The sequence below is a fragment of the Chionomys nivalis genome, chromosome 14, assembly GCF_950005125.1.
Source record: "Chionomys nivalis chromosome 14, mChiNiv1.1, whole genome shotgun sequence".
Taxonomy (NCBI): Eukaryota; Metazoa; Chordata; class Mammalia; order Rodentia; family Cricetidae; genus Chionomys; species Chionomys nivalis.
Genome location: NC_080099.1, coordinates 68,565,990 through 68,590,476, shown reverse-complemented (window position 1 = coordinate 68,590,476; position 24,487 = coordinate 68,565,990). Strand labels below are relative to the sequence as shown.

The following is a 24,487-nucleotide window of genomic DNA, read 5'->3' as shown; positions in this document are numbered from 1 at the left end:
GTTAGAACAATCCTGTGCAGCACAGGAATTCTAGAAATGTCTTAGGGACATTGCTTTCAAGTTCAAAGGGGATTATTTATAAACACAATTGACCCCATTGGTAGCAAGTACTGCAACAGCAACTAAAGCCTTCACTGGCTGTAAGTGTGCACTGCCAAATTGCTGCAGCAGGAAAACTCACAGAGAGTACATCTTAAAGAAAACTGTAGAAATTAGATTTGATGGAGAAAGCTAAATGCAACCGGCAGCTGTTCTGAAATAGCCTTTAAGTTACTCATCGACAGGAAGAACCAGTCATCTCGGCAATGTTTGGAAGAGCACAGCTTGACCCAGAAAATTGGGCTTCCTAGAAATAATGTCCAGAACATAAAATGTTTATGAAAATCATAGAGAAGGAGTCATTGTTGTAATCTTACGTGGGAAAAGAATCCTGAATGATGATGAATCAACTCCCTGCTATAAAATTCATGCAGAAGAGAATGGATTCTGATAGAAATAACTTCATCAAAATAAGAGTAAAGATAGGGGGAAATTAGATATGATTTAAATGTTCTATACAGCTGAGTAGAAAATTAAATGGGCCTAATAAAAGTAGATCTAGAAAAAGACTGACAAATTCATCAGTGTTGAAGTAATCTGCATGACATCTTTATCATCATCAACAAGGAGACAAACTATTTAAAAATTATCTTTTGATCAGGTGGTAAAGTCCAAATATTTGGGTCAAAACGTCCTGGCTGCTTTATGCCTAGTTTTGGTCATTCATTTGTCATTTCTAAATGCACATTAATTGTTAATGGTGTATTCTGGGATGGTTTCAGACAAGCAGCCTGCAGGTCACCCTAGAAGACGGTCACGTTGAGTTGAGCACCAGGGACAGCAGTGGCCCGATTTTCAAGTCTGCACAGACCTACATGGATGGCTTACTACATCACGTGTCTGTAATAAGCGACACCTCAGGGTGAGTGGGCTCTTCCTGTTGCCAGAGTCTAGTCCAGCAGAGTTCTCCAGCACAGCTTTTCAGACTATCTCTTCCTGGCGCGGATGCTCGTTGTCTGCATGTTAGCCCTTTCCTAGTTGTACCCCTGTCCCGATTGAAACATAAAGTCAATGGTTGGATGTATGTGGATAGATAGAAATTTAAAATGGACTACCCACTCTAAATGCGGGAGGCACCATCAGAAACCTTCATACAGGATGTGGATGAGCCTCCAAAAATGTGTGTAAGAGAAGGTACACCTAAGAGTGCTCCCTTGTGACTTTGGGTCCAGGAGTTTAAAAACAGGGCAATCAATTGTTGTCAGAATTTGGGGTGGTGGTTATTCCTGGAGAAGGGAGGAAACTGGGAATTAAAATTAACACAAAGAGGGGTTCCTGGGGTACCGGGCCAGTTGATACCTTTAATGGATGCAAACTATATTGATTATTTATGTTGCAAAAATCCAAAGGGCTAGAGAGATAGTTCAGTAGTTGAGAGCATTGACTTTTCTTTCAGAGGACCCAGGTTCAGTTCCTAGCACCTACATGGCAGCCCCCAACCACTCGTAACTCCAATTCCAGGGAATCTGATTCCCGCTTCTGGCTCCTCAGACACTGGGCACATATGTGGTACACAGACATGCATTCAAGCAATGCACACATACACATAAAATAAAAACAAATAAACCTTTTTTAAAAACCTGCTTGAGCAGATATCTATGATGCATACTTTCAGTACATATATATTATTTAACTGTTATTGTGAAAATACTTTGCACTTTAAAAAATATTTCTGATTTGACCAGTCCTATTGGGTGACAGATTTGAGTCTGGGTCAGACAGCAGACAATTCCCACAGTGTTTGGGTTGTTTTGTTTGGTTTTGTTTGCAAGGGGTCTCACCCTTGTCTTGCTTCTCTCCTTTTTCAGCCTCCGATTCCTCATTGATGACCAGGTTATGAGAAGGAACCAAAGGCTCCCTGACTTCTCGAATGCCCAGCAGTCCCTCCGCCTGGGAGGTGGTTATTTCGAGGGTTGCATCACTAATGTTTTTGTCCAAAGGTGGGTGATCTTTTCTCTGTGGTTACCGATAAGAGCCCACCTTTCTGCGCAGTGTTTGAAAGTTCGTGTAGGAATCATGGCATCAAGAAGGTCCTTTGCCACATACCCTCCCTGCCTACGGTGGGTCTCCCTCCCTAGGCAAGAGTTTGGTTTAGCTTTCATTTTGCCCTCATTCCAGGTTGTCACAGAGTCCTGAAGTCCTGGATTTGGCCAGTAAATCCACCAAGAAGGAAGCATCCCTGGGAGGCTGCAGTCTAAACAAGCCTCCTTTCCTTATGCTGTTTAAAGGTCCCAAGAGACTTCACAAGGCCAGGACTTTCGATGTCAATCAGGCAAGTGTCAAAGCCTTACCTTGGGTCTTACTTCTCCTAACCCTCCCTAGGGGGCAGGGGAGTGATGGGAAAGGGTAGTGTATCACTCAGTCTCTGGTGGTTGGTGTCTCTATGAAGTGGCACCAAAAGGTTGACAAAGCCAAGGCTGGGGAGATGGCCCAGTCAGCAGGGTTGTACAGTCACACAGAAGCATGAGGACCCAAATTCGGACTGCCAGCACCCATGTAAAAAAGCGGTGTGTGGTAGCATGCACCTGTGACCAGCACAGAGGAGGCAAATATCCTCGGAACTCACTGGCCAGTCAATCCAGCTGGATCAGTGAGCTCCAGGTTCAGTGAGAAAACCTGTCTCAAAGGCTGAGGTGGAGGGCGATGAAGGAAGGCACCTGATGGCCTCCAACTTCGGCATGCTCACACAGGCTCATGTATACACAAACATGCACACACACACACATATGACAAAGTGATTTCTCTTCAGCATTTATTTGTTATCTTGATAAAAATTTGTCAATTTTTAGAGTCTCCAAAAAAATGGGGCTGTAGTTAAATGCAGTGAGTTCACTCTGTAAGTGTGACACCAGTAAGCCCAACTAGGGGACAAAAGAGGAAAGGAAGCAATGTTACTTGTGTCTCATAAGAATGCCAAAACTCAAGAGTTCTTCTTCTAAAGAAATTATGGGGCTATCCCTGGGGAAACTGGTGAACATTCATATAGAAAATATTCCCATCACATTAGGGTAAGTACAATCTTGAGCATGCTCAGTTGGACATCATGCTACTCCTTCCTATATCCTTTGTCCAAAAGTGTAGAACAGAAATCCCCTCTGCGAGGAATCTGTATTATAATGAGATCATCCTGGGCAACATTGACTCTGGGTCACTTAGAAGAAAGGCAGTGTAGTCTTGGCTGTATCAAGCCAGCTCCTTACAGTTTGCTTTGCAGGGATGACCTAGTTTCGCTTCTGTTGCTGTGATAAAACACCCTGATAAGAAGCCACTCAAGGGAGAGAGGGACGCATTTCAGTTACGAGTCCAGGTTACAGTCCCATCATTGCTGGGAAGTCGAGGCGGGAGCTTGAAGCAGCTAGTCACATCACCCCACAGTCAAGAGCAGAGAGAAATGAATGTGTGGTTGCTCAGTTGCTTGCTGTGACCAGCTAGACTTCTCCACTCATATGCAAGTTAGGACTCTGCCTGGGGAATGGGGTCACCTGCAGTAGTCTGGATCTTCCTACATCAATGAACTTAATTCCCCATAGTTGTACCCACAGACTGACCCACTTCAGACAATCCTTCATTAAGACTTTTCCCCTGTATTCAAGGTTGTGTCAAGTTGACATTTAAAGATAATCATGTTAGGGTTTCCATTGATGTGAAGAGACACCATCACCACTGCCACTCAGAAAGCATAGCCCTGAATTAAAGCAGCTCACATAGATTTCTGATGGGTGTGAGTGATCATCTCCATTTAACGGTGTGCACACTTGGGGTGTTTCTGTTTAGTAGTCTGTCCCTCTCTGTGGCCCTGTGTGTGTGTGTGTGTGTGTGGTGGGTGATGTGGTGAATGTATGTGTGTGGTGTAGGGGATATGTGTGGTGTGGGGAATGTGGTGTGTGTGTGTGTGTGTGTGTGGTATGCAGGGATATCTGTGGTCTGTGTGTGTGTGTGGTATAGGGGATATGTGTGTGTGTCTGTATGGTATGGGGGATGTGGTGTGTATGTGTGTATGTGTGGGAATGTGTGTGTGGTGTGCAGGGATGGTTGTGGTGTGTGTGTCTGGTGTAGGGGATATGTGTGTGTGTCTGTGTGGTGTGGGGGATGTGGTGTGTGTGTGTGTGTGATGTGCGGGAATGTGTGTGTGGTGTGCAGCGGTTTGTGGTCTGTGTGTGTGTGTGTGTGGTCTAGGGGATATGTGTGTGTCTGTGTGGTGTGGGGAATGTGGTGTGTATGTGTGTATGTGCGGGAATGTGTGTGTGGTGTGCAGGGATGTTTGTGGTGTGTGTGTGTGGTGTGGGGGATGTGGTGTGGGGTGTGTGTATGTGTGTGTGGTGGGGGGATGTGTGTATGTGTGTGTGTATGTGTACTGTTAGACAAACATCCTGTCCCCTCTTTACTTTCATTTAGAGACCATGTCTAACTTAGTTGCCTAGACTGGCTTTGAGCTTGATATTCTCCTGTCTCAGTCTCTTGAGTAAGTGAGGACTTGCAGGCTTATACAACCAGGCCTGGCTTTGGCTGTACAGACAGCAGCTATCAAGTGTTCACTCTGGCACCATATCTGTCTTCAATTGGGTTAGAGAGGAACACCCAATTATGAAGGAGGTTTCAGAAGATTCCTTGCAAAATGACTTTCACCAGGACTACAGTTTTACCTGTGATGGCTTGTTTGTCAACTTAACACAACTTAGAACCACCTGAGAAGAAAGTCTCAGGTCAGGTTGACTTGTCACATGTGTGGTGAAGTGTCTGTGTGCGTCGTCTTGATTGCCTCAACTGGTGTGGGGAGTACCAACCTGAAAATAGGGGCACCATTGTCTGGTCAGGAGCCTGGACTATTAGAGTGGAGGAAGCTAGCTGAGCAGTCAGTGTGCATGGTGAAAGCGGAGGAAGCTAGCTGAGGAGTCAGCATGCATGCATGTGGAAGCTCGCTGAGCAGTCAGTGTGCATGGTGAGAGCAGAGGAAGCTAGCTGAGCAGTCAACATGCGTGCATACATTTCTCTCTGTTCCCAACAATGGCTGTGATTGATTAGCTGTTTTGGGTGCCTGCCTCGATATCCCCTTTCTCTTCCAAGTTGCTTTTGTCAGCGTATTTTCTCAGAGTGACTGAAGTGAAGCTAGAGTTCCACCTATGGAGCAGTACAGTGCCAGGTGGGACATGAAGCTTGACCCCAGTTCTCTCTGCTTCATCTTGGCTGGTTCTAAGGAAAAGCTTGACCGCTGAACAATGTCCAGCAGGGAAATAACAGATCCTAGCTTGGTTTCTCTCTGCTAGCACATATCTTTACTCAGCAGCTCTTCCCAACAGCTTCCTCTCAAGAGTCACTGCCCAGGATCAAGAGTCAACGTTCGATCCTGACCCAACCCCTAGCAAGGCAAATCCCCAGCCTTCACTTGGACTATGGAAATCCCCATTGAGCTCTGATCCCTGTGGTCCAGACCTAAACATCAGAATCAGAACCCTGATGTGAAGCGAGGGCCATCTGGAGACTCAGTTTCTCTCATCAGCTTCTCTGGGCACAACTAATGCTCAAATGTTGAATGTGTGGCCCAATACAGGGCAGAATTTTATGCCCTAGTCAATGCTGACAGTACTGAGGACAGATTCAGTGCCCTTGTCCTTCTGTCCCTTTTCTCAGTCTTTCACTTCCCTTCTTACAAAAGCCCAAGGGAATTGCCTAGAGGGGGAGATGGCAGGTTTTTGGCTCTATGTCCTACTCTGCCTGTAGATGCCTCATGCTAGATGTCTGCTGAGAACACTGGTTTTTCTGATGGTCCATGATGATAGGATGGAGTGCTGGATCCCTGGTGGTCCATGATAGGATAGAGTGCTGGATCTCTGGTGGTCCATGATAGGATAGAGTGCTGGATCCCTGATGGTCCATGATAGGATGGAGTGCTGGATCCCTGGTGGTCCATAATAGGATGGAGTGCTGGATCCCTAATGGCTCATGATGGGATGGAGAGCTGGATCTCTGGTGGTCCCAGATGTGGCAGTTTCTCCTAAAGAGGCTAGACTTAAATCAGACATGAATAGCATGTATTCTCCCCAAAAATGAAATAAGAAAAAAGGAATATTTGGATTCTCCAAAGTCATGTCTTCCAGCCCTATTCATAACTTCTTGAAGGTAAAAGTCCCCCAAGCCACAGCCTCACTGAGACACTGGATAGGGCTGGATGGGTCTACAGAAGGTAAAGAAGTTGTGAAGTTTCCACCTTCCCCTCTGTCTCCACATAAGTGGCACACTGGAAGGACTTTCGGCAGGGAGACCCATTGGGGATTTTTGCTAAGCTTTCTGTTTTTCTGCTGGTCTTATCACTTAAAGTCTGGAGTGAAAACTGATTGGGCCAGGCGAGCAATGCTGCCCTCCAGTCGCCGCTCCCCATTGGGTTCTCATTTTCTTTCCTCTCCCTTACAGCTGTTGCAGGATGCACCTCAGGCCTCCCCGGGGAGCATGGAGGCATGGCAAGATAGGAAATCCTGCCTGCCACCTCTCAATACCCAGGCCACTCACAGAGCCTTCCAGTTTGGGGACAGTCCCACCAGCCACTTGCTATTCAAGCTTCCTCGGGAGCTACTGAAACCCAGGTATTTCTCCTTTTCTTTTTCTTTCATATATATATTCTGGTTCTATTTGGTGCCAAGTCAGAGCCGACTTTCCAGTCTCCCTGGGAGACATCTAATCCCGACGACACCACGCTCATGAAGGAGGTGTCATAAGACAATAGCCTGCGTAAGACAGGGGTGTCGGGCCTTCATGTGCTCTGCCCCCCACTACAGCTGGAATGGAAATGAGACTGCTGCTGCCACCGCCTCTGCTGCTCAGGGCCCAAATAATCAGCTTGGCTCTGGCTGAGAATTGATGGCATTCTAAAAATAAGGCTGCAGTCCTACCCCCGAGCTAGTTATTATTTACGTGATAAAGCACCTTTCTTCTCATGTGCTCTGTATTGAAGGGGAAATCATTCTCTTAGGAGAGAACATTCACATAGAATGCTTTCAGACTTTCTTATGCTAACCAGATGCATTCCTGTCGGGGAGGAGGGACCGAATGAAAATGCTCAGGATGCCGGAAGGAGGAAAGCAAGGTTTGCCTTTTCCAGGTGTCTTGCAGGAAACAGGAAGGAAAGGAAGCCAAAGACCCGGCTTGAACTCTTGGTTCTTGGCCTGTGCTTAATAGCTTCACACTGGCTGTGTCATGTGCCAGTTTGGCTGCTCTGTGGCACAGATGCCAAGGTGGGTCTGGAGAGGCAGGCATTCGTGTGGGGAGGGGGCAGGCAGGCACAGGCTGGGAGAGTGGGGAATGGAGTGGGGTTCGCGCTGCAGCACCGCCCTGAGAAAGCCATCTAGTCCTGCAGGGTCCCCTGAGAGCATCTCAGAAGGGTCAGCGCTGGGCACAGTGTCTATTTTTATCATGCTTGCCATGTTCAGCAGATCCAAACACTGTGACAGCTGAGGACTGTCCTATACCTCTGTAGCAAGCCTTCAGTGTACCTTTGTGACCTTCATACACAGTGTGTCTTTTCTCTCTACTCCCTTCCGGGTCTGCCTGACATTTCAGTGAATGCTTCATCACTCTCTAGCCTCCATCTGCTCATTGGTTAAAAGGGGTTAATATTGATTTGCTGACAATGATAACAGGTTAATACTTCAAAAGGAGACTGGCCCTTGGAAGTCCACTCAGCCATAGGATGACTCATAGATATGACAGTCAGAATAATCCCAAGGAAAAGCCTGAGCAAGCAGTGACCCCACGGAAAGTCTCAGAACTTCTCATTTGCCGAAATTCGGCTTATAGAACAGCAGGAAGAGACAGGATGTCCTTTAACTGGTCCTTCTCCTGATGATGTCATTACTTCTGGGAAGGGAGGCGCCATTGTTTAGCCCTGCTCTCTTGGCCAAACTGACCTGAATGGCAACAGTCCCTCATCTGAAAGAAGTGGCATCTGCAGATGCTGCCCTGACTATCCCAGCCTCCTCAGCACCTCCTGTCCCCAGCAACCCCCACAACCCAGCTCCCCAACTGCTTCCCATCCCAGCTCCCCCACTGCAGCTCTCCCCACTACAGCTCCCCCACCGCCTCCCACCCCAGCTCTCCCCCCCCACCTCCCACCCCAGCTCCCCTACCACCTCCCACCCCAGCTCCCCTACCACCTCCCACCCCAGCTCCTACCCTGCAGCTCCCCCACTGCAGCTCTCCCCCTGCAGCTCCCTCCACAACCCAGCTCCCCGACCACCTCCCACCCCAGCTCCCCCCCCCACCTCCCACGCCCTAGCTCTCCCCCCCCCACCTCCCACCCCAGCTCCTCCCCACCTCCCACCCCAGCTCCCCCCCCACCTCCCACGCCCTAGCTCTCCCCCCCCACCTCCCACCCCAGCTCCTCCCCACCTCCCACCCCAGCTCCCCCCCCACCTCCCACCCCAGCTCCCCCCCACCTCCCACTGCAGCTTCCCCACTGCAGCTCCTCCCCTGCAGCTCCTCCCCTGCAGCTCCTCCACCACCTCCCACGCCCAAACAGCCCCACTGCAGCTCCCAGTATTTTCTCTCTTCATCATTTAGCATGGTGACCTGCTCACAGTCAACCCTGATACCTTCTCATCCAGGCAACATTTTGAAAGGTGAAGTGGGATGGGGGTGGGGTAGGGTAGAAAGCTGGTCATTACAGTATTCGTTATTTTCCTCATCTCTGATAAAAGTAAGAACGAAAAGTCATTTGACTCATGGTTTGAAGGCACAGTTCATGTGGCAGAGAAAGCAGCAGGAACATGAGGTCACATCGCACCCACAGTAGGGAAGCAGAGAGATGGGTGACTGATGGGCAGCTCACCGTCTTCTCATTTAGTCAGGGATCCCAGCCCATGGAGTGGAGCTGCCGACGTCCAGCCAGTTAAACCTCTCTGGAAGACGCCCTTGCTGACATGCCAAGGGTGTGTCTCTAAATCACACTGGCATATGCACTCGCAAACTATTGCAGTCCCGAATGTTTTAACAATCATGTCTTCAGAAGCTGCCAGCTCTGGCGTGAGCTGTTGCCCTCATCCAGTTTGGGTCCTAGCTGTGTTCCCACTGTCCCACGAAGCTGGTGCCGTCCCTTGGACCCTGCAGTGAATATGTGAGCCTGTGCTCTTGCTCTCCCCTTTCCTCTGGCAGCAGGGACTTACAGCTGCTCTGCCCTGCTCTGCCTTTCTGGGAGGTGAATCTACTGCTGCCTTTTTGAAATGTTAATTAGTCTTTTCTGCAAGAAGATTGCCTTAAGAAATAGTTCTGGAAAGCCAATGTCAAGCCTGATCACTGAGCCCACGCCTGTGATGTGCTGTGTGTTCTGGAGGGCATCCCAATAGTCTTTTAAGTTGGCACAGGCGATCAGACACGTCAGGAGAAACATGGAGCTGTGGGCCATCTGGGCAATTTCATTTAACAAATATGGGTTCTTCCTCATCTTGAAGAACATTGCCCTCTAGGAAACCTGTTCGTCTGATGAACAAATTTGAATCTTAGATTCACAATGTTGAAAAGCAAAGAACTAACAGCATAATGTTGTCATCAGATTCTACTTCTGAATTATTCATTTCCTCCTTAACTCAATTTAGTCACTATATTTGTTGAATGTGTACTATGCAGTAGAGCCTGCCCATATAGCTACAGTAGCAAGATGAACTTGGTCTGGGTCCTCTACTGGGTATTAGACATGAAGCCGGCACAGACATCTGCATCTCTACTGCCTTTTCATATTGTCCTAAATGAACCTGTTGGTGGTCCCATGCACCATAGATAGTTCTATGGCTGTATTTCCAGGGCCTAGCACACTTGCCTTCTACCTACTGAACTCTGAGTAAATGTTTGTTGTTTGGTTAGCTGACTTGATGAATGGGTGAATAGGAAGTTTGCTTGGCTTGAGCAGGAAATGATATTAAACCATTAAGTAAATTAATACTAGCTTTCAATTATTGGCTACATAATATGTTGTAATTCCTCTTCCAGGACAGTTGAGGTCTTGGGGTAGGGAGAGGCAGAGAAATGGGGAGAGCACTCCTGTGCCTTTGAGTTAAATATGTCCCATAGAACGTACTCATCTGATGCCCAAATCACATTCTCATTACTCGATCTGCCCCTGTTCTGCTACCACCTCCCTCCCCATAAAGATACACAAATAGAAAGCACATTCATTGGGTATAAACAGTTTGTATTAGTGAGGGTGTGGTTCCACTTGCATGAGGTACCACAAGCAGTCAGGTCTGTTGAGACAGGGTGGTAGCCAGCCTCTAAGCAAATGAAGAATTGGTTACAGGGTAGAGTTTGTGTTTCACACCAAGAGGAGCTATATAAATGATTTGTGCATCATTATGAATTAACACAACCCTAATGAACTGGATACTCAGAAGTGATGAAGATGATAAATTTTAGAACATGTGAATTTACTATAATTTTAATGTTGACTGTTAAAGCTCCAGCATGTTCCTTCTTGCCGTATGCTAGGACTTATACCACTAGCTAAACTTGCCATAGGAAATCTGTGCGATTCCTCCAGAGGTGATCAGGAAACCGTACTAACTTTATTAACAGCCAGTGTGCTCTGACTTCTGGAAGCCCCTGCATCTTTGGGCTCACCTCTACTCATCTTCTGAGGTTCAGGAAACTGAAGGCATCTATTTCCCTCCATTGTCCATTTCTTTCCTTTTTTGTTTTTTTTTTAAGTTTATTTATTTATTTATGAAAGAAAACATCTTACTGCTGTATACCTGAAAACATCTCAGCAGCCCAGGTTGGCCTCAAACTTGTAATCCTCCTGTTCCTGGCTCCTGGGAACTGGGGTTATAAGCCAGCATGCCCTGGGAACTGGGGTTATAGGCCAGCATGCCCAGTTCTTCTCTCTCTCTTTATCCACAGGTCACAATTTTCCATGGACATAAAGACAACATCTTCCAAAGGGCTGGTGTTTTACACAGGCACCAAGAACTCCTTCATGGCTCTTTATCTCTCAGAAGGACATGTCGTCTTTGCTTTGGGGGCAGAAGGAAAGAAACTGAAGCTCAGAAGCAAGGAGAAATACCATGACGGGAAGTGGCACATGGTGAGAACTGGGACTGTGTGAAAATGGGTTGAGCATCTTGACATAATCCAAAATCCAAAATCCCAAAGATACTGAGAAAAGACAGAGTACCTTAAACAGAAAATGTCAGTCCTAGCCTCTTTAACAGATTAATAGTCAAAATACTAAATATATAGAATTTCCCCCTCTCTCCCTCTCTGTGTGTAACCACATTGAACATGAGTGAATTTTGTGTTTAGACTTCAGTTCCATCCTAAGATGTCTCATTATGTATATATGAACATTCTAAAAGCAGAAAACAGATTAGAACACTTATGGTCCCAAACGTTTCAGATAAGGGATCCCCAGTCTGCACTTCCAGCTGGTGCAGAATCTACTGCCTCAGTAGCCAAAATGAAGAGTCTGGAATTATTCCCAGGAACCCTGGCACATGTAGAGGGAGAGTCTGTATAGGTAGGGACAATGGATGCCCAGCATCTTGGGGCAGACTGCCATACACACATGAACCATGTTGGATGGCTGTCTGAGTGTCAAGACAGACTCAAACTGTTACAATCCTGTGATCCCGTCCCCGACTACCTGGACTTCACGGTGCCCCAGCTTATTTCCCATCCCCACACATGGGACCACTCCTCAGAGCCCGTTCTTGGGCCTCTCTCTGGGTACCTGGTATTCTTTCATAGACAAACAGAAAAAAGGCTTCTCTCACTACATCCCTAGTATTCCAGCTCTAGGCTGAGTTAAAAGCATACACTAGAAAAGGAAGCAATGCTTTTCTGATGATGGAACTATTAATCAGAAAACCCTAGTGACCTGATGAGTTCCACTCATTAATACCCAACAAATTCTGAGTGGGCTGCTCTCTGAGATCACATAAACATCTTGTCTGTAATGTCAGATACTAGACTTCTGGGGAAATGTTAGTCTGACTGGACCACAGGAAGTCAGAATGAGGATACTATTTTAGTTAAAGTAGTCAGGAAAAGGCTCCTGGAGGAGGCAGTCACCATGGGTATTCATGGGACTGGAGCTGGGGTGAACTCAGTGAGCATACCACAGCATTGTAAGGAACAGGACTGTGGGCCTGGGGTGGGCAGGGCTCTGATAACTTAAGCTTCAAAGGGAAACTAAGGACTTAGGATATTGCTGGCTGTATGTATGCATGCGTTTATAAATGTATTATTTAGCAGTGCTAACACTTGAATCTAGGGCCTCGTAGACCTCGGTAAGCACTCTACCATTAAGCTACAGGGTATCAGCTGCTTATGCTGACCTTGACTCTATAACCCTCCTATCACAGCCTCCAGAGAGCTGGTGTCGCTAAGCTGTGCCTTTAAGCCTGGCTAATTCATTTATTTATGAGACGGGATCTCATTGTACAGCCCAGGCTGTCCTGGAACTCACTAGGTATTCCAGACTGACCGAGAACTTGAGATCCTCCTGCATCCGCTCAAGTGGCTAGGAATAACAGGCATGTGTCACTATGCCCGGCTGGGTGTTGGGATTCTATTACAAGTGTCCCTAAAGCTTTTGAATCATCTTGAACTGGTAAAGCACAGACAGGACCGTAGTCACTTTTGCAAAGACCCTTTGACTAGACTGGGGCAAGAAGAGAAGTAGGGAAAGCAGGGAGATGTTGTTGCCCTTATCTGGAGGCCACGGTGGGAGTGGGGAGCAGTGGGGTCCAGGACGTATGCAGAAAGAAGAACAAGATGGACAGCTGAACGGCTGCATGTGAAGTGACCCCAAGGGAGGAAGTCAATGTTGCATTCTATGATTTGGACCAGTAGTTGGGCTAATGACAAGGCAGGGAGGGGGAGAGAGAGACAGAGACAGAGATACAGAGAAATGTTTGGGGATAATTTAGACCTCTACTGATGGCATTGGAACAGGGAGTCTTTAGTGAGAGTCCCACCACCACTGAGAGAGCAGACAAGGATTCAAAGTCATAGCCAAGAGAATGCTTGCCCCTGGTGATGCAGGAGGAATGTCTAGTTCCTGCTTGTTTGGGAGCCTTGCCCTATCCTCAGCTCCATGCAGACTGCTCTGACCTCAGTCAGCTTGTACCTTTCCACCTTTGTTTACTCTCTAGACCCCTTGGATCTGTCTTTAACTCAGCTTTCTTCCCTCCTTTGTCTACCTCTCTAGACCCCTTGGATCTGTCTTTAACTCAGCTTTCTTCCCTCCTTTGTCTACCTCTCTAGACCCCTTGGATCTGTCTTTAACTCAGCTTTCATGGCAGCTGTTAAATATCTGACATGTTTTCACAAAACAACGGTCGCAATGATAAACAACAAAAGACTTTTCCCTCCTTGTAAAGCTACTGAAGGATAGAAAAATGGTTTTTTACGTTTCCTATGACCCCTATTAAAATATGGTACTAAGTCGGGCAGTGGTGGCACATGTCTTTAATCCCAGCACTCGGGAGGCAAACGGATCTCTGAGTTTGAGGCCAGCCTGGTCTATAGAGCGAGACCAGGACAGGCTCCAAAGCTACAGAGAAACCCTGTCTTGAAAAAATAAAAACAAAAACGTCGTACTGGTTAACAGAGGTAAACCTTTGACTCTTTTCTTTATTCTAAAGGTGGTGTTTGGACAAAGTGGAGGAAGGGTGCACCTGGTTGTGGATGGGCTAAGGTCCCAGGAAGGCAGTTGGCCTGGAAATTCTACCATCATCCCCAGAGCACAGGTGTACCTGGGGTCGTCACCATCAAGGAAGTTGAAGGTAAAGTTAGAAAAAAAAAGTAATTCTCATTATAGTTGTTATTACGTGAGACATTGAAGACTTCAAAATTCTTTGAATAACTGTTTGACATAGCCAGTGTTCTCAAGGCCACAAGGTGCCCGCTCTACACTCCCAGGCTTATGTATGAGGCCCAGGCTGAGACACGGGGGTTTAAGAAGTGACCATGGGGTTCTCTATGGCATTAGAAACATGACTCTCAGTTTCTCTTCCGGGGAAAGGAGACAGAGTGTGTGCTTGTTGGTTTATTATTTCATGTGTGGATGTTGTATTTGTATGTATGTCTATGTACCATGTGCCCCTGGTACCTGTAGAGGCCTGAAGAGTGTATCTGGTTCTCCAGCAACTGGAGCTATAGAAGATTATGAGCTGCCATGTAGGTACTGGGAATTAAATCTAGAACTCTGGAAGATCAGATAGTGCTCTTAACCACTGAGTCATGTCTCCAGCCTGAGGCAGAGGTTTTGGGGAAGATGATGTGTCCCAAGCTTTGGTGGTCTCTGCTGCTTTTGCAAAACTGTAGCAAAAGCATACACTTCCTCCTTCGCTGCCTACCAACTCGCTGTTGAATCAAAATGTACTTTAAAGGGCCTTTTATTTTTTCTCATAAATGGAAGCCCAATGTCCGTGATCATAAATTATAAATAGCCACAAACAAGTCCATGGAGAGGAAGCAGCGTCATTGAAGTCAGCTGGACACTTGGCCCATCCTTGCTCCTGCAGAGAGGGGAGCTTGTAGGGAAGTCAAGATGAATTTAAGAAAACATACTAGCTTTGGCATGAAGACATACCATCATTGGTGTAGAGCCAAGCGTGTTCCCTTTCTAACCAGAGAGCCCCAAAGAGACTTGAAGAAGCGGAAGGCATGCTTGCGGTAGACACTGTGCCTGGTGGGGCAGGCGTCTGTGCTCGATCTCTAGCCCCAGATGGAAAACACAAGGAGGTCTGCAGACCACATGCATCGTACTGTTCTTCCCTGAAATGACAGTGTTAGCCCAAGACTCCAACTAAGCTATGTTGAGAATGTCCTGACACCAAAGACGAGTTACAGTCGCTGTCCTTGTCAAGTTCAAAAGGGCCACAGCCCTCTTGTTTGCTCTCTTCCTCTGTCTCTCTCTCACCCTGCCATAGTGCTGACTGCCTCTGGGGTGTTCTATGTACCTGACCTTGTCCATGCCACTTAAGGTCACTGGTACTGTGAGCAGCTCAGGTCTAGGGGTTATTCTTTACCCAAATGCAGCTTTGGCCCCTTCCTCAAGAGCTGGGGACATGTTCTGGTGTGATGTTTGCTTGCAATGAGCTAGGGAAGGGCCCAAGCTTGAATATGGCCTGGAAAGATGTAAGTAAAGAAGGCTTTGTCCACCAGCTTAGATTTTAGTGCTTCAGGGTGACCCAGCCAGAGCTGGGGTAGTTCCATGGAGTACAATCTGGCCCATTCATTGTACCAAAGTCACAGCAAAGAATAAAATAGCACTTTGTACTATATTTATATGAAGTAATTTTTGTATGTTTATCATAAATACTGCATGCCATATTTATATAATATGTAATGGTATCTATGGCATATGATAAGGGGTCCTTACTGCTAACACTGATTTTTCTCCAACCTCTAAACCCGTTTTCCTCTCAGGAAAATCACAGGTTTTTCATGGGTGACTAGAGTATTCTTTTGACCTTGATAGGTCCTATAAACCTCACTAATGACACCTAGCTTCCTAAGTGGGGCAGACAGACAGTACCTATTGACAATATTCTATTTAAAGAACATTTAGTTGACATGCAAAGTGGTTAATTTTACTATGACATGATTGCTTGGCCCTGTTGCTTCGGGCCTGTGGCAAGGCAGGACATCACAGCAGGGAATATCTAACCCGGAAAAGCTACTTGCCTTCTGGTGAGCAAGAGGCAAAAAAGTAAGGTGAGAACCAAGATGGCTTGGATGAGCATGCCAGCAGTGACCCCACTGCCTCCTAAAGGGTGAACAACCTTCCAGTAATGCCATAGGCAGGCTTTTAGCATGGCCTTTGCGACCTTTAAGATTCTCTGTAAGAATATAAAATCCAGTGGAGGTGCTGACCAGCAGAACCGCAGCCAGCCTTGCGGTTCCAGTTGGGTCACCACCTGGCCTGCAGCGTCTGCACTTGGTTTCAGGTAAGGAGTCAGCTGTCTAGCGTGATAAAATGAGGAAAGGTGCTAGGCACTACCAGTTGCTGTGAAGTGCCTGACAATATGACAAGAGGCGCCTAGGGAAGGGAGGGTTTGTTTGGGTTCACAGTTCTGAGGTGCAGTCACTGTGGTAGCGAGAGTGAGATAACTGTACATGGCAGTCACAGCTAACGGCGAGAGAAACGGTGAAATGGCTGTGTTCCTATGGGTGAAGACTTCAGCCCGTAGGATGGTGCAGCCTACACTTAGGGCGGATTTCCAACCTCAGGTAACCAACCTAGAAACCCCCTCACAGGTATGCCTGATAGCTTATCTATTAGATGATTCCAGATCTTGTCGTGGTGACAAAATTAGCTGTCAAAAAAAAAAAATTGATGAAAAGGGCTTTCCAGCCACTTGCCACCAGCACCTTGAGCATCTCTAAGGCCACCATGCTCCTTAAAATTACCTGTAAAAAATTGGGGATTTTGTAAATGCATTGTGAGTTTGGCAAATATACTACTGTTTATTCCCTGGATGGTGGGTGTGCACGCAGTGAGCTTCTGTTGTATACAGCAAGGTATTGCTTCCTCAGAAACCTAGATCCGTATTGGGAACTCTTGCTCCAGGCCCACTTCAGACAGTCGGGGGTGCTCCACAAAGGCGTTGATGAGGTGCACAGTATCTCCTTTGGAGTCCACACATCCGTGGTTTATTGGTAGTGCACAGTATCTCCTTTGGACTCCACGGCATCTGTGGTTTATTGGTAGTGCACAGTATCTCCTTTGGACTCCACGGCATCTGTGGTTTATTGGTAGTGCACAGTATCTCCTTTAGACTCCACGGCATCTGTGGTTTATTGGTAGTGCACAGTATCTCCTTTGGACTCCACGGCATCTGTGGTTTATTGGTAGTGCACAGTATCTCCTTTGGACCCCACGGCATCCGTGGTTTATTGGTAGTACACAGTATCTCCTTTGGACTCCACGGAATCTGTGGCTTATTGGTAGTGCACAGTATCTCCTTTAGACTCCACGGCATCTGTGGTTTATTGGTAGTGCACAGTATCTCCTTTGGACTCCACGGCATCTGTGGTTTATTGGTAGTGCACAGTATCTCCTTTGGACTCCACGGCATCTGTGGTTTATTGGTAGTGCACAGTATCTCCTTTGGACTCCATGGCATCTGTGGTTTATTGGTAGTACACAGTATCTCCTTTGGACCCCACGGCATCCGTGGTTTATTGGTAGTACACAGTATCTCCTTTGGACTCCATGGCATCTGTGGTTTATTGGTAGTGCACAGTATCTCCTTTGGACTCCATGGCATCTGTGGTTTATTGGTAGTGCACAGTATCTCCTTTGGACTCCACGGCATCCGTGGTTTATTGGTATTACACCAAGCCTAACGACATGGAGAGCCATCTTGCACTTGATTATTTTGGGAACACTTTGGCCCCACTTTTCAGTCAGCTGCCTGGCATTAAGCTATCCCGCTGGCTCACAAAGCCCTGAGAAATGGTTCATGCCTACAGAGAGTAGTGAGATACTTAAACTGTGAGGTGGAATTTCCCTGCGTTGCAGCTCCGTCTGTGTGCACCAGAGTCATGTTGAGCCTTCTCGTTCTTATGTGAGCACAGACTAGCAACTTCCACCCCCACACACTCCCAGCATTTGGTTAAGTGGCACCTCAAACTTCAACACCCACAAGTCTCTGGTTGACCCCTTCCCCTCGACTTTTCTGGAAGGCACATGCCATGAACTGTTTATCCTCTGCTTCGTTACAGAGCCTCCCTCAGCACAGCTTTGTGGGGTGCCTGAAGAACTTCCAGTTGAACTCAAAACCCCTGGGTCCCCCCTCTGTGAGGTTTGGAGTATCTCCCTGCTCAGGTGGCTCTTTGGAGAAAGGCATTTATTTCTCGCAAGGAGGAGGCCATGCGGTCCTGGGTGAGTCTGTAAGCCCTGTAAGTCTGAAGAACTCTGTCTTCTTTCATTATGGGGTGTTAACTGCTTCTTGCTCTTTCTTTTGGAAGACAATTCCGTGTCCTTGGGCCCAGAGTTTCAGCTCACCGTCAGCATTCGCCCGAGGAGTCTCACCGGGACCTTAATACACATTGGAAGTCAGTCCGGACAGCGCTTGAGTGTTTACATGGATGCGGGAAAGGTATGCTTACCTGGAGGGGAGAGGGAGCCAGATCTCACTAACAGACTCAGCAAGTCTGAAGTTAGGGTACAGGTGGAATCCAATATTATACCTAAGAAACTTGGAATTTTGTTATACCAGTACCTGGAATCCAATAGTATACCTGCTTTGGAGACTAACTCTCTACCTTTTTATTAGCGAGTCATGACATCATAATTCCTCTGCTTCACCTTTGAAATTGAGAAACATCAAACAAATTGAGATGAATTCTGGAGACAACACTTAGTTATAGGTTCCTGGGGAAGCTGCTCAAATCCCTCAAACCCAGCTCCAGTGTCTGTAAAACATAGACATAACTCGACCATCTGGGTACTAATCAAGTCAGATGTTGCTTCGCTTCTGAGGTCAGACAAGAGTGGGTACATTCAGGGTACATTGGTGTGGCTGCAGACAAATGTGGCGAACTCTGAACCCTAGGGTTTTTGTCAAGGACAGAGGAAATGCTGTACACACCACCCATGTTCGTGTCCCTCCTTTGCTTCACTTCCAAGTCTACATCAGGTCACATCCACTGCTAGGGCCCTGAGCCCATGGAATCTGCTCTGGACCCTTTGCGCTCTCTCTCTCTCTCTCTCTCTCTCTCTCTCTCTCTCTCTCTCTCTCTCTCTCTCTCTCTCTCTCTCTGCATTTTTGTGTTCTGGTCTCTGTGGCTAAGCTGCTCACTGGCTACCACACCATCTCTCCCGTGGCTTTTCATGGATTTTTTTTTCCTCCAGCAATTCTTTTGCTGCCTTGCGTTCCTATCCCTCACAGGCCCAAGTCAATATCCTATTTTCAACAGCCACATTTTATATCTTTGAAATGAAATTCTTTCAGAAATCTTCTCTGTAGCTAAGGCCTTGAGTTAAAGATGAATGTTGTACCATTTTCTTTCATTTAGCTTTCTACAGTTTATTAAAATAGGGAGAACGTCCCAGATGACAATAAAATGGCTCAGACTCCTAGAATACTTTTTTTTCTATTTCTAGGGATCAAATGCAGAGTCTCTGACACTCTTTGCAAGGAGTCTATTTTAGCACCATACCCTGGCCCCAGCCACTATTGTCCTGTTTTTAAACTTTTTAATCAGCATATGATAATTATACACAATAATGGGTTTCCTAATGACATTACTATAAGTGAACATAATGAATTCAGATCAAATTTACCCATGATTCTCTCTGAGCCCCTCCTACTTCCCTCTTCTACTTTCTTGTCTCTTTGGTTTGTGGGACCCAGGTAGCTGAGCTGGTTTTGTTCACAGGCACATTGGTGAGGGGCATTTGCCGGGGCATAGGCAATCTGCCAGTGTATAGCCCTCTGAAGAAAATGACACTCCTTCTCCAGCAGCCAACAACTGCCCATAGATCTTACTCACGCTGAAGCTGTAGACATTAAGTCAGAGTGAGTCTCCAGCCATGCAGAGGAAGAAGCAATGCCTGCATGGGTGGTGGGCAGGTGGTGGCTGGCTTTTCAGAGGAGGGCTTTAGGGAGGGTCCTCAGTGACCGCCTCCAGAAAGGAAGTGACGCCAAGAAGACAAAATCAAGACTTGGTGACCTTCATAACTGCAGGGACATTGGTTAGCTCAAAACCTGCTTGAGAGTAGCCTGCCCCATGCGGCTACAGGCAAATCAGAGATAAATTATTTATAAATACGCTTATTTTAGTCTTTTCATTTTATTCACCTTGACTCAACCCTTGGAATTCCTGGAGGAGTCTCCAGCCTGCAGAGTGGGAAGGTGGGATTCTGCCTACAATGTGCCAAGCGCCTGGCACCTGACACATGTCCTGTCCAGTACAGTCTGTAGCTTCATGTCCTGGATGAGAGCGCTGTGATGTACCGTGCACTTGGGGGATTACTATGGTTGGCTGGTCCTTACAGCAAGATGTGGACCTCTGCCACATTTTTGCCTTCCAAAGTTCAGGTGTTTCTGTCAGCAGAGTCACTGCTGCACACGAGCTGCTGAGAAGGGATGGATGTCATCAGGAACCTCTGAGGACTTGGGGAGGGGCCAGGCAAGCAGGGCTGTTGCCAACTGTCTAGGCAGGACCTGGGTTTGTAGTTTGGTTTGTTTGCCTGGAACGAGTGTGAGTAAGGAATTTTTGGAAGCTCTGGGCATTGTGTGGTCACCCAGTACAGGAGTTGGGAGCCAACATCCAGCGTGCTCCTGGGGAAGAGGACAGGGAAAGCTGGCCCCACAAGCCCTTCTGAAGGAAATAGCCAAATGTGTCTGTGTTTCAGGTCACAGCCTCTATGAACAGTGAGGCAGGCGGGACCTCGACATCAATCACACCAAAGCAGTCTCTGTGTGATGGACAGTGGCACTCGGTGACAGGTATGGCACTGGTAGCCTTTGGTGCAGTCCATCCACTGGAAGGGTTGTGCTGGACCAGGAGCTAGAGCGAGTCCTCACCCCGGGTTCCTCATCTGTTTCCAGCCCCAGCTGTGCTTAGATTATTTTTATGGCTGTTTCCTCTAGTTCCCCACGTGCTGTGTTTGGGGTATGGAAGCTTGTGGAGGGTTCTGGTCAGCCCAGCCCTGCCCAGAAAATAAGCTGCTTTAGTGTTTGTTTAGGGTGGTAACAGCATTGCGGTTTAGGTTTTGGCTCTGAATTCCTTGGGAATAATAACAACAGTGATATGACTTAGTGGGCAAGAGCACTTCTTGCTCTTCTAGAGGACCTGAGTGTGACCCCAGAACACACACGAGTGGGTCACAACAGCCTGCATTACTAGATCCTAGTGAGCTATGCCCTCTCCTGCCTTCTCTAGCACTGTACTTACAAACACATATTCACACACACACACACACACACACTACAAACACACACACAAATTTTCAAAAGAAAAACTAGCTTTAAATCCCATCCCTTACTATGGGCAAGTTAGTTATACACTCCTTAATACTGTTTTCTCATTTGTAAAATGAAGATAAAAATGGTGTAGGCTTCTGAAGGGTAAATGAAGGAGTGTGTATAAAGTCATGGTCTGTATGTGTTCTGTAATGAGCATGCAGGGAGCATCTTTGCACCTGATATGTAGTAAGCATGCAGTGAGCATCTTTACATCTGATCTGTACTGAGCATGCAGGGAGCATCTTTGCTCCTGATCTGTAGTGAACATCTAGTTTTGCTGTTGGATTTTTAAGGGTTGTTGTTATTTTTCAACAATTATTCAATATTAATCCAAAGTATTTGAACTAAACAATGGTGGAAAGTGAACAATCCTCTCAGAATCTGTTATTTTAGTAATAACTTGTGGGTATTATCTTAGAGATAAATGTGCCTGGCACTGGTAGAATGTTTGCCTAGCATGCATAAGGCCCTAGGTTCATGCCCATAAGCCATGGCAGTGGACACCTGTGACACAGCATTGGAAAGGAGGAAGGTTAGGGGTCAGAGTTCAAGGTCATCTTGAGATGCACAGTAAGTTTGAGGCCAGTATGAGACTCCATAAACAAGTAAGTAAATAAACAAATTTTTATCTCTTCTTGCCCTTTTGGCTAAGATCAAGAACAGAAATATCTGAGCCTGGACTGGCTAAAACACCTTTTTGTAAAAAGCAGTCCTTTCTTGGCTAAATTGAAAGCTGTCTTTCAGTTAGATACAATTATCAAGATAGGAGAACTTATGTGTTGAGGGTCAACATTTGTATAGACTAACCCTGGCTTCTGAGACAGTAGCTGAGGCCATATCACATATGGCTTCTGGAGACAAGAGAAGACCAGAGCTTGGGTTTCATCCCTGCTCAGCCCTCAGTGAGTGTCTTGGTGAGTAGCATAATGATGTGTGTGTGTGTGTGTGTACATTTGTGTTCTTGTGTGTGCAGGTTACATGCATGGACACGCCTGTGGAAGCCAGATGCCAAAAGTGGCTTTCATTCCTCAAGTGCCAACCACTTTGGTCTTTGAGACCAGGCCTTATTGGCCTGGAGTTTGCTAGGTAGTCTCAGCTGACTGGTGAGCGAGCCCCAGCATCTGCCTGGCTCTGCCTCTCTGACACTGGGATCGCAAAAGTAGAACTACACGCAGCCCTTTTTTGTTTCTAGGCAGAGGCTGAGCATGGAACTCGGGCTCTTGTGCTTGCAAGCCAGGCACTTTACCTACTTCGCCAGCTCTTCAACCCCACAGATTCAGTTTAGGGCTTCAATTTAGCAATCTCTACAGAACACCAAACCCTGGCTGCGATTGAGTGATGTGTTGAATTTCTACCCAAGTGTAGTATAAATAATAAAAGCCCAGAGACAGATATTGGGGTTCAAGCCGAAGATCAGAAAAGCAAAGCAGCCAGCCGCTGGCTCTTACCTCTACCTCAGACCAAAATGGGTGATCCTGCCTCCAGGAACCCTCAGATTGAGACTGTCTTCTCCCATTTTATATTCCTCTTTAGTGCCGGGACTAAAGGCGTGGCCTGTATGGCTGACTAGTGTGGCTGCTTTGCACTCTGATCTTCAGGCAAGCTTTATTTATTAAAACACAAATAATATACCACTGTACCCAAAGCTGACCAAGTGCCTTCAGACAGGTCCAGTGGGAGCGAGTTCAAAGACAACAGTGACACAGGGTGGGGACACAAAGGTGGGAGGCCCCTCCTCAGGTGACCGACCTAACCAGCTTCCTCTCCTCCAGTCTCCATCAAACAGCATGTCCTGCACCTGAAACTGGACACCGACAGCAGCTACACAGCTGGGCAGCTTTCCTTCCCACCTAACAGCACCCGAGGGACACTGCACATCGGAGGGGTCCCAGGTCAGTAACTCCACACCCATGTTACACCCCAGCAACTCTGGACATTTTCTTCTTAACCCAACAACTAAGGCGCCCCAATACACGCGATAAAGAGAAGAGCAGGATCTGGGCACATCTCAGGGTAGTGCAGGTCATGTGACTACTGCTTGCCCTGGTCCCAAGCCTGTAATTTACAGTCCTCCTTTAAGAGGCTCCATTAGCTCAGAAGCCTATGTCAACAAATAATCAAGAAAGTTGACAAAGTCTTTCTTCCCCAGGCAATCCCTGACTGTGGAGGCCAATGGGGGAATGGGACAGGTTGAGATGGGATCACTTCAAAGACCAAAACATGGCTGGAAGGGACCTTTGCATTCTTTCTTGTTTTATGGCCCTTCAGGTAGTCTGCTTGTTAATTTTATAGTCCTTTTACAACCCATGAAAGGGAGCATGGTTGAGAGTTATTATCTATTGATTCAGGCTGTGGAAGTTCCTTCCCTACAGGCAAAAGGCAGCTTTAGGGTGTGTACCACAGGGAGGGAGTCAAGAAGCAGTCAGATGGGCTGAGTCAGGGAGCAGCCAGGTGGGCGGAGTCAGGGAGCAACCATGTGGGCAGAGCCTTGTAGGAGCTCTCCACTGACTGTCTCTCCCTTTGCTCTTTCAGACAAATTGAAAATGCTTACGCTCACTGTGTGGAACTCATTTTTTGGCTGTCTGAAGAATATTCAAGTCAACCACATCCCTGTTCCCATCACTGAAGCCACAAAAGTTCAGGGATCCGTCAGCCTGAATGGTTGCCCTGACTACTAACCCTGCACATCGAGAGAATGCACCTTTGAAAGCACGGAGAACCCAACGTATCTCCCTTCCCCATTCAAAATCAGGACACCATCAGCACACATTCAAAAACCAATCTCATTTTTAATTCCAAGCATACAGACGCATCGTTTTGCTATTCATTGCTACACATATATTTTTTATAAAAATCCCATTTCTTGAAGAACATGAACAAATTGTTAAAATGCACGCAACGCTTTTGTTAATATTGTTTTTTCCACTAAGAATTAAGTGCATTTTAGAGAAACACTTTTTCCCAATTGGTAAGAAGAAAATCTTGTTTAGAGCACTTTATGAATACAAAACTTTAAAATATGTAAAATCGATACAGTTCATAGGATTAAATAAATGCAATGCAATCTTCAAATTATGTTTTACAAGGGCTGATGATCACTACTAATAATATTAACTCCTCAGCACCTGCTCACGGTGTAGTCAGCAACCCGATTTTCTACAGAAAATTATTGAGCGCATGCTAAGAGGTTATCTGTGTGCTCAGCATGTGAACCACAATGAAGTTTAGTAAATCAGTCCTGCCCTTAAGGGGCATGTTCTTCAGTGAAGAGACATATAACATTCATAACACAGGAGCTAACACACTACTGAAACCATTGATTAGTGAAACTCACTGACTCCCCAACCTTTGCCTTCCCCAATCTTCTACCGACCAAGTCTAAATTATGGTTATTAATTTATTGAGAACACAAATCATCTAGT

At 46.7% G+C, this 24,487-nt stretch overlaps 1 protein-coding gene across 1 annotated transcript in view; it reads left to right on the top strand.

The window, feature by feature from the left end:
* The window catches only part of Lama3 (laminin subunit alpha 3), a 214,227-nt gene extending 190,125 nt beyond the window's left edge, over positions 1-24,102 (top strand). Inside the window, exons 65-75 of the mRNA XM_057789086.1 lie at positions 822-961; positions 1,908-2,039; positions 2,218-2,371; positions 6,508-6,677; positions 10,978-11,161; positions 13,725-13,865; positions 17,815-17,974; positions 18,061-18,191; positions 20,453-20,546; positions 22,838-22,957; positions 23,598-24,102. Coding sequence (XP_057645069.1) covers positions 822-961; positions 1,908-2,039; positions 2,218-2,371; positions 6,508-6,677; positions 10,978-11,161; positions 13,725-13,865; positions 17,815-17,974; positions 18,061-18,191; positions 20,453-20,546; positions 22,838-22,957; positions 23,598-23,743 — 1,572 coding nt within the window. The 3' untranslated portion in view covers positions 23,744-24,102. The remainder of the gene's footprint in view (positions 1-821; positions 962-1,907; positions 2,040-2,217; positions 2,372-6,507; positions 6,678-10,977; positions 11,162-13,724; positions 13,866-17,814; positions 17,975-18,060; positions 18,192-20,452; positions 20,547-22,837; positions 22,958-23,597) is intronic.
* The last annotated feature ends 385 nt before the right edge of the window (positions 24,103-24,487 follow it).